Source organism: Tenebrio molitor, chromosome 9, assembly GCF_963966145.1.
Source record: "Tenebrio molitor chromosome 9, icTenMoli1.1, whole genome shotgun sequence".
NCBI classification, from domain to species: domain Eukaryota; kingdom Metazoa; phylum Arthropoda; class Insecta; order Coleoptera; family Tenebrionidae; genus Tenebrio; species Tenebrio molitor.
Window position 1 is genome coordinate 11,615,770 of NC_091054.1, and position 18,907 is coordinate 11,634,676.

Consider the following 18,907-nt stretch of genomic DNA (forward strand, 5'->3'; position numbering starts at 1 on the left):
CTGTTTTGTAAAATATCAACACATAACCCTCCCGACTTTGCTTCGCCTTCAATTAGCTATTGCCAAGTCTCTAAAAGTCTAATAAACCATCACCACAAGACCTATCTATGAGGACGTACTTAGACGATACCACCTAATTTTGCTAATGTGTTTTCTTAGACATTGACTGTTTCTTTTTGAATACTGACATTTTACATTTCGTAACATTGAAATATTTTTCCGGAAATAGTCTTGGAAACAACATTTTCCTGCTTATTTACGCGCAGGAAAATTGAATTTTCCGGACTAGTACTGTAAAGACTACAAGAAGCAAAATAAATTTTTTCGATGTTTTTTACTTTGTAACTATAGTTGCCAACAAAATTGATAAACTTGATTTTTGTGGAATTTGTAAAAAAATTTTCTAAAATTTGTATATTTCGTCTTTTTTACGATATCCGGAAAAATTTAATATAAAACACGTCAGTAAAATCTTTTACTTGACTCGGAGCTTTAAAATACTCGGCACAAAGTGCCTCGTATTTCAATTTAGCTCCTCTTCAGTAATGTGAGCTTTTCCTGACTTTTATGTAAATAACTATTATTACTTATCGACATTTTACTTTCCTATTTCCCTAATTTATTAAAAAACAAAATTATGGGCGGTATTCATTTAATTTTCTTCTCAAAGTTGGCGTTGAAGAGTTGATTGTGAACGAACCACGGATTACGGATCACTGATCAGCTATTTAAATCTAATCTCACTTTTGTGTTGTTTGTGTTTCCACTCTGCAGACTGACGAGCGGGGCGCTTTCACAATCGACTCGTTCAGAGCCAACTTTGAGGATAAATTTAAATGAACACCATAAATTATGGCCACTAGGCTTTTTTACACTTTCAGTCATCCTTTTAGTAATTGGAACGTTTATTATTTGTTATTATAAGTTGTAAATTTATTTTACCGTTAATTCTAAATATGTATGTATGTACATTTTTTGTTACGGTGAATTTCTCCTAGTACTACTGATAAGGTCTCTAGACCTTCGATTATATTAGGTGTTGGGATAATCGTGATGGGGTTTAGCCGTTACCTCTTCACACATACATAATTAATAGGTCATTTAGGAAACAGTGCATGTCAATTAGGAACGTTTACGGTAATTTATCTGTCCCTTTCTTGATCTCTTCAGTTTATATTATAATTACAATAATTATATAATATCATCGTCTTATTTTCTATTTATTTTTTTATAAAAATATATTTGAAAAAAATATTATACTATTAGCTAGCATATTTGATTTAGTATACCTAGTATTATGGCAAAGTCTTTTTTTGTACTGTCTAATTTTTCTATTTCCGTTTGTTTGAAAACAAATGAATATCGTGTCATTGGTTTTATTCCTGCCATAATCAGCGAAATAAATTTTCGACTAGTTCACTTTATATTTTATTTTAAGGAATAAAATGTTTAGCTGCAAAGTATCGTGTAAAACTTTTGGCTCTGAAAAAAGAATATTACTGTTTGTTTTTAAAAAACTCATGGAATTGTACATGATATTGAAGTAGAAATTTGTATTATGCTTTTGAAAATACAAAGTAATTTTGTAAGTGACTCATTAAAATCATTTTTTTTTTTGCAGACTCGTTAAGGAGGAATAAAAATATTCATGTTTTATTGTGATTGTGAGAAATATGTTTTTTGACAACTTATATGATTCCATATATATGTATATCATATCAGATTCATTTTCAATGAATATCGATCACTTCTGAGAGCACAAGCACATCGTCAAACGCACTGATGGCAACGCCAGTCACGAATTTAAATGTCTAGTAAATAGCGCTAACACAGGGGTCAAGAGTCAAGCACATTGATGTACCGTTTGCGCCTAAGGATTTAAGCGTTAAACGATTAAATAAATTGTTTAAAATTAGCTCTAATCAATCTTCGGACATTTTAAAAGGTGTCAATAATTTAACAAAAATATTTAATAGCGTATGTTGTTGAAGCATCAATGTAAATCTCAATCTTTTTTATTTTGATTTTAATGACCAATTTCACGTTATTTTTTATGAATTCCAACTCTAATAAGTATAATAAAACATTTCAAGGGTCTAACTCACTATCTATGCTGAATTAATAGTTATTTACATAATTAGTGGGATAAAAGTAATATTACAGGACTCGAGTGCAGATGACGAGGGCGTTAGCCCGAGTTCATCTGTAATCACACGAGTTTTTTGTAGGTAATATGCTTTTATCTAAGACCGCCCCAAATTAAAAAAATTAATCTTATCTATTGGTTTTCGCCAGTGAAATAAATGAGTTTCATTACCTCACTCAGTGGGATAAGAATTTACTTATCCCACTGAGTGAGGTGATGAAACTCATTTATCCCACTGAGTGCGGTAATGAAACTCATTACCTCACTGAGTGAGGTAATGAAAATGCGTGAGGTAATGAAGTTCTCTTATCCCACTAAAAATTAGTGGGATAAGTATCATTTATCCCACGGGATTTATTTAACAATGAATTAATGTACCTAAGTGTTTTCAGGTCTTTGCTGTATTTAATTCTACATACCTAGTTACCTGGTAGGTTTTTTATTTCGTTTTATTTGAAATATCCTGTTTCAATCAATAATTCTAGGAGCTGAACAAAGATGTTTTTTATATCGTTGCTACTTAGGTTTTAATACGAAAACCAGTGTATGTTAAAAGGCAAAAGCTCTTTAATCTCAGTATCGTTGTTTCTTTCCGCTCAACATATTATCCGTCTTCTTTCATAAAATCAACTTTTTTGGAAAGTAATATTTTTTGATAATTCTTGAGGGTCATTAAACTAATTTAGTACCATTCTGCCTCAACATGAACATCATTTGCTTGTATATCTGCGAAAAAGCAGTAGCTTATACGGCATTTAAGCTCACGTATTGTATGTACGCCCAGTTTCCCGGCCATAAAATAAATCTTTTGATTTAGTATCAGTTAGTCGCTTCTAGCGGTTAACATTTAATGTGTGGTTTTATATCTGCGCCCTTTCCCGAACTCTGCGAAACCTTTTCACAATTTTCCAGCTTCAAGGCTGTTCGGTTATCCTGCAGGATGCGTTCTGTTGCTGCATTGAACTTTAAATTGCAGGACTAATGTTCCACACCAGTGTAATAGCGACATCTGCACTCAGCTCCGCTAATAGACTTGTTCACTTCTCAATTAACTCCGGCGAGTATCTCACTCCAGCACATTCAATTACAAATGAGATAATTCCGGTTCATTAGTTCCACGTTATCTAGACGGAATTCAATCGCGTAATCAGTTTGTTCCAGTGTGTAAGATGCTGTAGTTAGGATTAAGCGGTTCAAATACTTATTATCATCAACACTGGTTACACAAAACCAAGTCTCTGCCTAAATTACAGGACCTATACAGAAATTGCAAATACCGAGCGGTCCAAAAGTTTTTCTATCAAGTGAGCCAGGACATTATTATATATATATATTATATACATATTTTTTTTTAATTACACCATAAAATAAAAAAATGTGAAATTAAAAATATCAAAGGATACGGACAGCCTAATAAAATATATTTTTAATTTTCATTTAAATATGAGCCAAATATGCTGCAGCCCAACGGCATTCCTTTTCACTGTCATGACCCACTTGATAGAAAAACTTTTGGATCGCACGGTATAAAAAATGTTTCTTAATAGCAACTTGCATGTTTACGAGATATACAAACATTTATCGGTGTTCATTTAAATTTATCCTCAAAGTAGGCGTTGAAGAGTCGATTGTGAACCCACCACAAATTACAGATCACGGGTCAGCTATGTATTTAAATCTAACCTCACTTTTTGCGTTGTTTATATTTTTACTCTGCAGACTGACGAGTGGTGCGTTCACAATCGACTCTCGAGACGACTGACTCTATAAAAAAATTGTTGTCTGAAGTACAGTAGAGTCGTGAATAAAATAAAACGACTGTTCACGTTAACGATTTGTTCACCATAATGAAGGTGTGATCTAACGCATAGATTTTTAAAACCAATGCGGTTTCCTTGTTTTAAAGCATATTTCCTAGAGGTTACTTCGCATTGGCGTACATTTTATAAAATATGATATACAAGGGTGTATTTTTAAAATGTGCCGAAATTTTACCTACGAGGTTGTGAGACAACGTAGAAGACTAAAAGCAATTTAAAAAAATTGTACCTCAAAAATTAAATGCCATTTTATTTTATGACAGAATTTTTTAATATTTTTTCTGAGGTTAAAATTTTTCTGTGCATTTCTGTAACACCCTGTATGAACAAATTATAGTGTTCATGTTAGGGAGTACGGTGACTGTTCATGTTATACGGCGGTCAATGCAAAAAAAATGTTGTGCACATGCACGTAATAGTGTCCTGAGAGATGGGTTCCAGGAAGGTTTCTTAATATAAAACAAATGGCTGCAAGGGTGTATAGAAAATGGAGATAAGTTATTTAAACACAACACGACCGAATAGCTCCTAGGTTTGAACAGAACATTTTCATTTGAAAGTTCGAGAATTTTTCTGTCAAACTTCATAAAAAAAGTGTCATGTAGGTAAAGGTAAAGGCACATTTTTCATTCTCGGCCGAGAGAGGGCGGGCTCCTAAAGCTTTCCTCATGGCCAACTTCATCTAGCTTCCGCTGCGCTCCATACGGCCGTCCCAATAAGGGTCTAAAGTTGATTCAGCTAACCTAAAAAAATCGTTTGTTAACTAGCCCCATCTGTTGCAAAATTTTTAACATAAATCTTTATGGGTTGATGGGGAAACCGTGTTTTTTTGTCAGTTTGGCGGAAAAATGTGAACCGGAGTTGATACTACCCTTTCGACTGTTAGAGAAAATTCGAAATTTAAGTAAACCAATTATTATTTTTAATCGCAGTAACACCAAATATGCAGCTTCTGTTGCTTTCATAGCAGGGTAATTATATTGTAAAAAAATTAAATGAAATATTTCACTGCGACAGTTGTCTCTTTCCTATATTGTCTTTTTCAACCCCTGGTCCTCTTTTACGTTCAATTAATCTTCAAAATCGTGGCGGTTTGACTTATCCAAATTATCAGTTTGTAAGTGTTTTTAAAGAATTGGCAGATATTGCCACCACAGAAATTTTATCATATTTGGCCCAAGAAAATATTTGTAAACAACTCGTAACAATTTTACTTCCACATTTAATTCGTAATTCCCTCTTTATCTGTAACACACATAAAGACAAAATTTGTAAAGTTATTATAGAATTATTGATGAAACCACTTTTAAATAATAGTTGTTCACAAAAAACTGATTCCATAAAAAGAAAATCAATTGCTAATAAACCTATAAGTGGAAAGGTTTTAAAATTATAATACTACGTATCCACCAAAGAGGTACCTACATACCTACCTACCTATCCACCCATTTAGGTATGTTCTTTAGTTATCACTCCTTTATGCTGTTTAAAATTACGTTACTTTCGAGTTTTGTTCCTTTTCCATTGTTTTAGTTATATATTTTCCAGTTTTACAAGACTATTACATATTTTCGTTTGATTTTCATATCTTTTTGAAACTTCATACTTCATGACACTTTTGAAGGAAACGTCAATCATTGTTATTAACATTTTTTTCCGCTAGTTGGGGCTAGTTACCAAACGATTTTTTGAGGTTAGTAGAATCAATTTCAACAATGAAAATTGGCATAATGTTACGGCCGTATGGAGCGCAGCGGAAGCTAGTTGAAGTTGGCCATGGCTTTCCTAAAGTCACTAGAAATTATATATGCTTCTAGGGACTTTGGCTTTCCTAGCTTTTTCAGCTACGGTGATGGGAAGATTCGGGATGGTACGGCTGACCCAGCATTCACCTTATTGTGACATGATACCTGTTTTGGTCATATCAAGATGTTGGTGATGGTGTGGAGAAACCCCTGAAAAAACCCACAGTAGATCAGGCGGCCCTGGGATTCGAACCTGCCATCTTCCGAACGCAAAGCGGCGCGCTAAGCGCCTGGCCACTGTGCTCCGTGACTAATGTATACTTTGGCCAACTAACAGATATAGTAATAAAATCGCCCCCTAGTGCCCGCGTATTTTAAATAGCAGTTTCCAATTGGCTTATTCAAAACGTGCGCAAATTTTCGAAAGCCTGATGTACAGTCGTTGACCAAAATAAAATAGGACAAAGTAAATTTCAATTGTGTAATTCGATATTTTTGCCAAATCCATCTCTTAGGAAACAAAAGTGTCAAAAATAAAAAAACAATTCTGATAAGTGTCATCATTCGACAATATTTCAAAAACTCACAATCATTCAATTGAACAAAGTGACAGTGATGAGATGACAAGTGAAAAAACACAACCTAACTTTTTGTAAATCAATCGTCAAGTCACATCAAGTTGTAATCTGAGACACATACGCCTCAGTTACACAAATCTTTGAATTGTGAAACTGTCTAAGGTAACACTTTGTCCTATTTTATTTTGATAAACTACTGTACATCCACAGAAATTACTTGACGGCATCCGGCATCTCATGCGTTTTAACCTCGCTCCGGGAGTTTCACTACGTGTTTATGTTTGTTGGTTTTCCTTGGCGTTTTTCGCTTTGTATTACAAAATAGTTTTTTTTCAAGACTTTTGTTTCTCTATTTGAATGACAAATGGCAAAGAACCTGCTTCATTGTGAAACAGGCTTCGACGTATATCATTCTACGCAACTAGGCCACATCCCCTTTTTTTTATTACTATATCTGTTGGTTGGCCCAAGTATAGTAAGTTTACCTGTTTTTATATAGCAGGACAATTGATATTGACACAAAATGTAGATCAATGTCCACATGATGAATCTCAACACTTATTAATAGACATTTTACCTACTATTACCCGTACCTGCCCAAGCTAAGAATTGACTGGCCACCAGCCTGGAAGGCCTGGATAAAGATAGGGAACCAAAAATGGTGCAGTGTCAATGTTTACAATATGTACAATGTATGAGCAACTGTACCACTCACAAATAATCTCTTTTATCATTAAAACCTGATTGGTCAGCAGACCTTAGAGACAATCTTGAATAATATTCTTTACCTAGTTATTTGTTGTGATCTAGCTGAAAATTTTGTACCTACTTGAAATGATCGGGTGTTCATTTAAGTTTCTCCTCAAAATTGAAGAGTCGATTGAGAACGCACAGTGCAGTGAAGCACATAATTTCACTTTTTTACCAACTCCCTAACAAATGACTAATCCTATTTTTGTTATTTCCAAATAAATGAGGGATGTCAAAATCTAGCGCCAAACGAAAATTGTATGCAGAATTGCATTTAAAGATCACCAACCCTGTACTGTTGTGAGTATTGTCTATTTCAAAATTAAAAATGTCACTTGTTGGACCAGTATTAAAAGTTAATTTAGTTTATTCCGTCCAAAAAAAGATTCTAAGCGATCTCGTATCGCTGTCTCGACTTCGTAGGTAACAAATCGAAATTCTATTAGCTGCTTCTTCAATTCCAGCTGGAATCGGTTCATTTTCTTGATTACCGTCCATTTTATAAAAAACGTGTCAACCTTTTAACGATGTTTTGTGTAGCTAACAGCAGCAAAACAATGGGTACGATGAAAGCTCCAGTGAAATAATCCAACTGATCTTTGTATTAATAACAACTAATTTGTTTTTGTCATTTTTTTAAATAGTATTTGTAAATAAATTGTGTATGATCTACGTGTTGAAAGTGATTTTATTTTATTCCCTTGTCACTGTTAAGACTAATGTTATAAATAATAAATAGCTATTATTTATAGAAATCATTAAATCGTTTTTTTTTTCTAATTTGAAATGGTTAGCTTACATCACAGAAACTGGAGCAACTAGAAACTAGAAAAACAGAATTTTAGTAGATGTGACGATAAGTTAAATAAGAAACAAATTTCTAACAGACATGGTTGTCTGAACTGGCTCTCATATTTGCTCAGATATTCAATTCAGTGGGGAATCGGGTTCATGTTTTTCAAATGCAAGATATTTATCTAAATTACAGTCTTTAAATTTGTGGGATTATCGATTGCACTGGTATGAAGAACAACAACGAAAGCTTTTGCCCTGTATGGCTTGGCGTGATTGCGAATCTATCAACACTGAATTGAGGTTATGTCGCTTTAATCCGTATCCGTAACATGAAGCGCCATCTACTATCTCCATAATCTTTTGCCATTCTTGGAGCCGCACTAAATTACACATTTCCAATGTCGGTGTGTCATCCATCAGAGAGTGACTACCCGTTCCTACAAAAAACTGTTGGAATCGTTCTGCGGCTTGCCAAGGCGATGGTCCGGACTAATTCGATAAGTCGACATGCAATCAACCTCTCGACATGGGCCAAACGCCACCGCTGTGCATTCTTTTACCTTTTACACATTTCAGTTTATCTCAATGTATCAAAGTGACGAATAACTGTACTCAGCCAGAGTTGAACTCAAAGCAAATTAGCAGATTATCACGCTGATAACAGAACGGAGTCTGCAAGAAACAAATGGAACAAAGTTCCGTTTCTCACTAACAATGAAACATAAATTAGTTTAGTTTGTACAACCTATTACATTAGCGATGGTGCATTTTTACTCTCTACATTTTTTTAACAACCAGGTCTATTTGCATTAATTCCCAACAATAGAAATGTGAAATAAATTCTTGATTTAAATTGTTTTGACGTTACGAACAATACCAGTAAACTCGGAAAACGTCATAAATAATACCAGTTCAACAAACTTAAAGACGAATCAAATTTTGTCTAGTCTGGGTGAGCGTTTACATCTCGATGAAAAAACAAAGCCCCAGACTAATTTATAGTGAGTTTATCGTTAGGATGCTCCCATAAAACTTCCGTACTCCAGACGTATTTCGAATGGAATTTACAATCAACCCCCAAGACACAAACAGTGGAACGTCATTCATATGCAACGTGCGTCAGGTTGAAACTTGTCGTTTAACATAAAATTAAATCAGAAGGAATAATAGCAAAATGTTGTGCGTTTAATCGATTTACGTGGGTTCTACCTTGTGTTGGGGAGATCTCCAGGGATTGCTACTTTGATAAGTGGATTCCTTATAAACACCTGGCAACTCAATCTGACTTCTATTAAATCTCTTCTTTTATTTAATGGGTCCCAAGGTACGGTTCAAAATCAGTCGTGTTGTTTATTTGGAGTAACAGTTGCTTCAGATACAAAGTAAGTGTCGTACGTACAATATTTCCATTGTTCTAAATCACATGTAGATAATGTAGATATACTGTTTCTGAGTCCGATGCCGCTAAGCCATAAAACGACCGAAGCGCTGACAGATTCCAGTGCGTCCAAACATTTCATGAATACTTAATTATAAGCAACCCGGGCAATTCTACTGGTATTCAAATGTCACAATTCAAATTTTTGGGATTCCTGCTCTAAAGTACTATCCCGTACCTGACATCTTCCAAACATCATGTATTCTCACTCTTACGTCCGCACACAGCTTTCAGAACGAGGATGGCCATTTTGTTAACGTGAGCCGAGCGCAAGTATCTTCCCGACAAAAGAAATTTACATGTGCGTGTGTTAAACCGGCATTGAACTCAGAAACGAGTATAATCCATGTCATGAACGGTGGAATTAGGATAAATACGAAACTAATTTGGACTTCCATATAATAATCCATATTGTGTGCTGTGAGTTTATAAGTTTATAAACCATCTTTATGTTGGTGGTGTGGTTAGCTAACTGTGTCACATCAGTTTTTGTCAAATATTGACGAAATCGTGCACTTCGATGCGCTGGGAATTGGAACACAATCAAGCATCTTGCTCGACTGACAGTGGAAGTTTGAAGCCAAGGCAGATAAAGTGTTGTCAATTTAAGTTATAACAGAGATCCCATTTTCTCGTTTACATTAGGCAACTTTTATATTTCAGTTTCGTTGCAGGAGACATGTTGTAATAGATTTAATTTTTAAAATTCAATTTAACAAAAAACTTTTACTCTACAACTTAATTAATACCGTTTCATTTTAAAGTTTAAACTTAATTAAACCTTGGAACAAAAGACAAAACAAAATTGAGAGTATTAAATGGATGTACGTATATTTCAAGTTGTTGAATTCATTTTTTTAGCTAGTATATAATGTTTCCTTAAGAACTAACTTAAAAAAAAAACAAAATTACCGTGGCAAAACTATCACGTTTTATCCTCAAAGTTGGCGTCGAACAATCGATTGTGAACGCACCACTTGTCAGTCTGCAGAATAAAGACACAAGCAATACAAAAAGTGAGGTTAGATTTGAACAGCTAATCCGTGGTCTGTAATCCGTAGTGCGTTCACAATCGACTCTAAACGAACACCCTATATATCTAGCTGGAAATAAATAAAATAAATGCGTAGATTAGTTCTAAATTGGATGAATCAAACGGCAAAATGTAATTATTTTTATTCTATTATTTTGTTATGGGTTTATTGAAACGTATGATGTATATTACATATGAGCCTTCGTTATTCTCATCTAAGCTGTAGTGTTCATGCGTGAAGAATTGTAATGGAAAAACATACGAGTAGACACATAATTCACCTCCAAGTATTTCGAGGCGTGTAATAATTTAATACAGTCTACAATACCGGCAAATAACCCCAGATTTATTTGATCGTCTATTTTGAGATGAGTTGAATGCAAATTTATGGAGGAACAGCGGTGTGAGTCTGATGCATAGCCACTACTCTCTAATCGTGTCAGGATTATAATTTATTTTAATTAGTAAATAATGAAACTAAATTAGAAGTACGCTAAGGCCCAGCATTTGTATAAAATTAAGAATATAATGTAAGGCTGTAAAAAAATTAAAAGAGATTTTTGCTGGAATAAAATTCTATAAGAAAAAATGTTTGTTGAAAGCAATGAAAAAATATCAAACATTTGGGCCGAATCACTTGGTTAGAACATGTGTGCCCTGAGAACCGAAAGGTGCGCCCTCTACGACGTACTCCAGAGCCCATACTTTCCAGCTGAGGGCCTGCCTTGATTAAGATTGAATCGAGCCAATGAATATAACGACGTAATCAGTCGTCATCTGAGGAACCGCTGTCGAGATAAGCATTAGAACCGCTCCGGTGTAGGTAGAGATCCGGAAATGGTGGCCGTATCTCATGTTCCGGCACCGGAGAGGACTAAATTTATTATTTGGACCTGATTTATGCGGCAAGGAGGCACGAACGAGCTGCAACAGCGGTTCCTCTCCGGACCGAAAGCGTAAATCTACAATTCGCCCTCATATAAATGCTGATGGCGTGCGGATCTTGATGTTGCCGGAACTGAATTAGGTCTTTGTTTACTCAATTATTTAGGATCAACGATATTTTTGTTGCAGATGGTTTCGAAAGCCAACCACAGTCAAGCCAGGGTTATCGAACAGCCGAGCTGGTCGAGTCCTTCGGCCAGTCCATCACCGCCGCCGCCGCCGGTACCGCCACCGGTAGCGGCGAGATGGGCTCGAACGGAACAGAACAGCGCCGATTCTTGTCCACACTGCCGGGGGCGGTTAGCGTCGTTGCCTACAAGAACTACCTCGCTCAGTAGCTACTCAGGATGCAAAGGTATTTGTATTGACAATTGTGGTTGACGGTGAAAATAAATCTGTTAAAAATGTGTGACATTTATCTGTTGATGTGATACCTCGACATAACATTTATCAATTCTGACAGTCCAATACGCTGTTATTATTGAGCCATCTGTCCAGATGTTGGTGCATGTATTACATAAAAGCTTCCTTCCCGAAGGCATTGTATCATCTTTTATCGCTTTAGAGCTGTATCCTGGGAAAGGATATTCGTTCTTGCTGAGTTGACCTGTTCAGTTTCATGTATAAATCTGCCCCATAAAGATATGAATGATGTCATTATCCCTTTTAGCCGCTCTTACCACTAATACGGTTGATATTCATAAAAAACCTTCTGAAAAGGAGAGCGACATACCATTTCCAGTAATCTCTCGAATTCGATATCGGAAACGTTTCAATTTTTAATAGGATTTTTAAACCGAAACACAATGTTAGTTTAACGTCGGTAACGCCGAAGTAAAGATTTCTAATAAAGCCGAATCTAAACGGAATAAAAAATCGAACAAACACAAACTTGAATTCTATCCTCGCATCAGAGGCGATAAACTTTTATAATCCATAAAAATACCGGAATGACAATTATTTAGCGGCACTTTTTATAGCTTAAACTGGAATTGAGATCGCGTGATATTGTTGGGTGCCATCCGTTTGGACGACTTCGATCTCAATAAAATTAGAAGGGCAAACAATGAACTTAAGCTAACTTTCCACATGTTCACGTCCTTCTCTTTACTATCCGCATAAAGCCTACGGAGTGCACTGAGGTACTTTTATGGGATAGTTTAGCTTTCCCGTTACACTTCACTCGTAAATTCTCATGCAAACTTGGATATTTTAAACCAAAAACGTCAAACAACATCCGCTGTTTAAGATCGGGGGCGTGAATTAAAGGGGTTGGAGCGAAACAGCCAAAACACACGGACCGACAAACTGATTCCAGATATACGAAATCATAAATAACACAATGAGTGAAATCTAAAAGCCCAATAACGTCAGCAGATTTTTTTTATTCAGCCTCCATTGTAAACTAGTCAGAAGATGATATTGCTTGGTGGGATAAAATAACACTTCAGATCAGAATAGAAAAAGCCTGGATATTTAAAAAACCGTACGTATAATACACATCACAAACGAAAACAACAGTTTATTGCATTTTGTTTTCCTTCATGTGACATAAAAATGTTTGTCTTTTCCAATTTACAATTTTGATATTCAAACTCGCGGGTGAGGATGTCACACTTTTCTTCTAAACGACTCTATTTGAAATACAAGTTGATTCACAAGCAATAATAAGCCCGATGGAATTGAAAATGCAACCCACAATACATTTGGAAGGTAAAGCTGGATCTTTACCGTGTCCATATCCAGCTTTACGTTCCAAATGTATTGTGGGTTGCATTTTCAATATATTTTTATGTATATTTTTATGATAGATTAAAAGATAATTCGAAAAGTATTTGAGTTGGATCCTGTAAAGGACATTGATGTCTCAGAAAGGAGTTTTCTACCCTTGTAGGTGTTTTCACGTCAAGTTAGATTTACCGCAAATTTCGCATTTAAACTTATACACGGCCACATGTATGAAAAGGAAATCTCGACTGTGTTCGAAATGGCAGAGTTAATCCTTTTTCGATACAGAAAGCTGAAAGTCTGTACACGAGGTTGGTAAATTACTTCCGAAATAAGTTGAACCGAGTTTGAATCGAAGTTGTATTGAATGGCAACTATTCTCAGTTGTTTCGATTAAGAAACGTCAGTGTCGGGAGTCATATAAGAAGTAAGAACATTTATTTTATGAGGGATAATAGTATAGTGCTTAGAAATTTTATTGTTTCAAGTATTAAAGTTTTCATTGCGGAGCAATGGGGATTATTACAAATAAAATTTCAGTTAGCTTGCTAACATGTTTAACCTATTTAGAATTTATGGCCGTAATTTAACGACTATAAACAAAATCTAAAACGTTATTTAATATTTGCTGCAATTTAATAACAGGTTAGGTCGTATGGAGTGAAACCGTGGTCCCATTGAATCAAAGGAATTGAGATAATTATAGTAACAGAATAACCACAGAATTTTTCTAAAGCAAAACTTTGTCTCTTCTATCTAAGTAACAAATAATTAAGGCCAAAAACAGAATTAAACAGTTTAATCTATATATATAAAACTGAATGTCTGTTTGTTTGTATATTTTGTATGCAAATCTACAGTTTTACTCCGATCTTGATGAAATTTTGTACACTTGATCTTCAAAACAAGAAGAAAATTACTGTCTACTTTAATTTTACAAAAACCAACCCCTACTACCATTTTCAACCCTGTTTTTTCTTTATACTAATAATAATTTATGTACTTAATATATTCTAGAAATCACATGATATTTAATCTTAATTTACACTTCAATTTATAATGAACCACTTAGTGGTGCCTAAATATCGGGTGTTCATTTAAATTTATCCTCAAAGAGTCGATAGTGAACGCACCACTCGCCCGTCTGCAGAGTAAAAACACAAACAACGCAAAAAGTGAGGTTAGATTTAAACAGCTGATCTGTGATCTGTAATCCGTGGTGCGATCACAATCGACTGTTCAACGCCTACTTTTAGGATAAATTTAAATGAACACCCGATATTTCATTGCATTGTTTTAGTTTGGGTCTTACGAATATATTTAAATATTTCACAAAGTATGTATTATAAAAATGCAAAGATTCTTAGGATTGCTCTATTGGGAGTTACCTATCTTTTTATGACTGCCATGAAAAAGTTATGAGAAACCTAAAAATATTCATTAGTAATATAATTGAAAAACCAACTCTTGCATCATTTTATATGGTTTTACGGTTATTCAGTTCGATCCAATTTTAAATTGAAATATTCTAACAAAATTTCCCAACTCAACCTAGTACAGTAGATATGAAAATGTGCGGCCCTAGTTTTAACAGCAAGCAGTAAATATTTCTTACGAGGTTTCTTATTTCCATTGGGAAACAAATCGTAAACTTCGTATTCAGTCAGTCTGGAATTATATTTACGGTTTCTTTAATCTTTATAAAAAATGTGAGGAAATTTAATAGGTAAGGTGTAAAAGGTTAAGTTATAATTGTATGCTGCTATACATTTTTTTCTCTTTTAAATATCGAGTGTTCATTTAAATTTCTCCTCATGGTTGGCGTTGGAGAGTCGATTGTGAACGCGCCACTGATAATGATCACAATGTGCAGAGTAAAAACACAAACAACGCCAAAAATGAGGTTAGATTTAAACAGCTAATCTGTGATCTGTAACGCGTGGTGCATTCACAATCGACTATTCCTTCAACGCCAACTTTGAAGAGGAATTTAAATGAACACCCGATATTTAAAAGAAAAAAGACAGTTTTAACAACAACGGCTTTCAGTTAGTTATTGTTATTATTTTTAATCACGGAAAGTAAATATATGAGGAAGTATCTCTAGAAGAAAATTGTTATTGTCAGAATAACATGGAAAATAACAAACTACCGTTGTGAATAAAGTTTCTGGTGACAGCAATATTGTCACAAGAAGTATGTTTTCGTAATTTGAACTTACCTGTGGAAAACCAGACGTGGTGTAGATTGTTAATAATAATAATAATATTATACAGAGTTTGTTCTTCAAATAGAGTTTCAGTCAAGCCCTTCTAGTCATTTCAGAACGAAAAACAGGGAGTTGGGATCGTTAGAGTTAATTAGCTACTCACATTGTATGTCAAAGGATAATTATTGCAGGCTACTACATAAATCAAACAAACATAACATATCCTCTAACGCACTAATCAACATGCAATCATAATGAGAGACTGTATAGATGGTAATGTTACCGCCAAAGAGCTCCATATGCATGTTCAAAATGCTGTAAAACCATTTGTGAAACGACGCGAGTTTTGGACTATTTCGTGGAGTCTGTGCCAGGATTGACAACGAAGGGCTTCATTTGTGAGTCCACGTACGTTTCTTTTTGTATCTATGTCACACACACTTTATATTCTGCGTAGGTTCTTAATTCATTAAATGAAAAGCGAGGATTTTGGTTTTTTTTCAACTTGAATCAATTTTAAGCAGTTAAAAACAATTGTACATAAACGTAAGTAATGTAGGTTAATGCAATACGTAACAGGTGCATGAAAATGTGTATTTTAGCATAGGGTGATTATGAGTAAAGCTATAAAGAGATTTTTTACAATCGGTTTACTGTATTTTTTTATGAATGAAGAACATAAATTAGATTTTTAGTTAGACAACTAGCTATAACAGTGGCAAATGTGATATCGAAAATGTATTAAAGTGGATTAGCTGACAGGCATTCTATTAAGCCAGTTTGCTGTTGTAAACAAGTAAACAGAAGCTTGAATAGTGTAGAATATAACAAGTTCTAAAGTTGTCTCGAAACACGCAAATAATATATATCGTCGTTTGGGGCGCAGCCGAGTTCTTTCTGTTGGTCAGAAATTTTGGGGGTTTGTAGTAGGTAGTGAACGGTAGGTGATTAGCGATAAGAATTATCCGGTAATTAGGATTGTATATTGCTTTTCTTAAAATATCATATTAAAGATTTCTGGATAATTATGTTTATGTCACTGACAGACTTCTTACCTGTTGGGATGTGGGGATAAATCCCACTTATAAATAGGTCCATTTTAAAGTAAAACTTTTAGTTTTATTTCTTTAAAAGCGTCAGTATGGAAGTTAAACATAATCTCAGTGAAAAAGGCAAACAACTTGTTGTAGTGAATGTAGTTTACAGTCATCCTTCTTTTTATATGTATATGTATTTGTAAAAACATTGATAAGTTTTCAAACTTCTACTTATGCAAAATTAAAGAGCACACACAATGGTAGAAAATGTGTTTGTCCAATAAACAGAAAAAACAGGATTTTTTTGTAAATATTGTAAATAAAATCGTTTCTTCTTATTATGCATTTAAGAAAAATAATCACAATCTTCCCTCCCTGATATCTTCGGGAGGAATTCGTCTATTGACAAGCGTTATGCAGGTAAATAAGTGACCGCCGGCAGGAACTCGGATACGCCCGTCGTTTGGGCGGCAGCCGAGTTCCTCCCGGCGGTCAGAAATTTTCAGGTCTTGTAGCAGGTAGTGAGCGGTAAGGGATTAGCACTGGTGATAAGAATGATCGGGTAATTAGGAATTACATTGCCTTTCCCAACATATTAAATTAAATATTTCTTTATAAGAAGACATACTTCTTGCGACCAATTTATTAAAACCATCTCTTTTTTGGTGGGATGCAGGGGTAAATCTCACTTATAAATAGGCCTATTTCAAAGTAAAATTTTTAGTTTAATTATTTCTTTAAAAGCGTCACCATGGAAACTGAGTGAAAAAGGCAAACTTGTAGTGAATGGTGCAAAATTTCGTCAAGTCAGAAAGTTATGTAATAAGTGATAACCGTATACGTTGGAGATGTAAAACCCTATGGCCAGTCTTAAAAAAAACTCACTGTATACTCATATCATGTACATAAATAGAGTACAATTCGTAAATGCCGTATGTCATTTTAATTTACCCTTGTAAATAAAATTGTGTCTCCCTCTCGTTAGTGTATTTATTGCCAATTTCAAGCAAAATACTCGTCATTATAATCTAGTCCGGCTACCACCCGTCGACTACCTATCGCAGTAATCCCCGATAACCTCGGGAGGAACTCGTCCGTTAAAAAGGATTATTCAGGTAAAGAAGTGACCACCGGGAGGAACTCGGATACGCCCGTCGTTTGAAAAGACGGTTTTTGTTTTCAATTTAAAAAGTTCGTCAAGATTTAAAGTCGATGTTGAGGATTAAAGAATGTTTTACATTGATTTATTCAGGTACACACCTTTTACATTTACAAACTTAATTTCACGGGAGCTGCTTCAGTCTCCTGAAAATAAATATCGTTCAACGTAGTATCGCCCAGGAAATAATGTAATGATTCGAGCTGCTTCTGAAAGGCTTGCAAACAATGCGTCTCTCTCAGCGTTAAACAAATACCGAACCCTTGGCATTATCTTTTGAGCCATTTTGCTTGAAGCACACAGTACTGTAATAAAATCAATTTTCATCTTCTTTTCTTTATTTGTCCGAATTTTTACAGTGCTGTTTTAATTAAAGCAAACTATAAAAAGTTCAGAGATTACTGTTTTCAGCTTCGTTACATGTATTTGTGAAAAATCCAGAAACACTAAATTAAATTTTGCTACTCTTTACGAACATTTCGTTTGCAACATTATTTTCGTACATTATGAAATTCAATTCAAAACTGTATTTTCTTGAAAGAAATATTAACTGAAGCAAAGCAACCCAATTATAAAATGCAAATACTAAATGTGTAATAAAAGGACATTTTAGAAACAATACATTGTGTTAGAGGTGTTGGATTTTCTCATGAGCTATGAGTCATATCTACGCAAAGGACGAATATCGGTCACAAGTAGGCGCCGGAAAACATCGTCATTCGTTACGTTAGTTTCGTCTCTCTCTCTCGTCCATTTGTATACAGGGTGTCTTAAAATTATCGTATTCCGAGTTCGGGGCTTAGTTGTAGTGTGTGTTAGTAGTCACTTTGAAAAAAAATATCAAAGTTGCCAATATTTGTTCATAAGTACCTGATTAATATTCTAGCTATGTTGTACTTTCCTTTTGAACAAAACTTGGAAAAATAAAACTTTTATTTTTTCGAGATAAAGCTGTTTTTTCAAGAAATGTCTTTTCATTTATATTTTAATATTTTACATAATCATCCTCACCATATTTCAAAATGAATGTCAACCATTTACCTATATTATTTATTTGAAGAAAACATGATGAAATGTTTGAACCTTCAGACCCATATATCTTTGTATTTTTATTTTTATTTTATTTTTTCGAGATTCCTGAGATTTTTCCTTACAAGACCCCCGACTTGGAATACATTAATTTTGCGACACCCTGTATATTTGAAATTAAAATTAGGCGACGTTTTCAGTTTCTATTTACAGATTTTTCACTGGTGTGTCGCTCCGCGTTCGTGCAGATATTTCCAAGGTCACAGCCCATGAGAGAATCCAACACCTCTAACTAGAGCTTACTTTACTGCAGCTCAGTACATTATTTTATTTCCAAGCGTGTTAAAATGAAAAGCGGGTATTTAATATTAAAAAATGTAAATAAATAAAAACGGCAAGATGCGTAATGCGACGATGTTCAAATAAATTATTCAAGAAATTTCCCAAAGGATTGACCAGCAGTACCGTGATCAATTTCAGACGTGCAACATTAAC

The 18,907-nt window shown here is 34.6% G+C and overlaps 2 protein-coding genes across 3 annotated transcripts in view; one reads left to right on the plus strand and one right to left on the minus strand.

Annotated features, from left to right (window-relative positions):
- LOC138138668 (U5 small nuclear ribonucleoprotein 40 kDa protein) overlaps positions 1-18,907 on the minus strand; it is a 208,037-nt gene that overhangs the window by 59,281 nt on the left and 129,849 nt on the right. The window lies entirely within an intron of this gene.
- LOC138138664 (monocarboxylate transporter 2-like) overlaps positions 1-18,907 on the plus strand; it is an 86,844-nt gene that overhangs the window by 25,034 nt on the left and 42,903 nt on the right. For both annotated transcript variants that reach the window (XM_069058669.1, XM_069058670.1), the window contains one exon: positions 11,380-11,605. In XM_069058669.1, the coding sequence (XP_068914770.1) occupies positions 11,380-11,605 (226 nt within the window). The remainder of the gene's footprint in view (positions 1-11,379; positions 11,606-18,907) is intronic.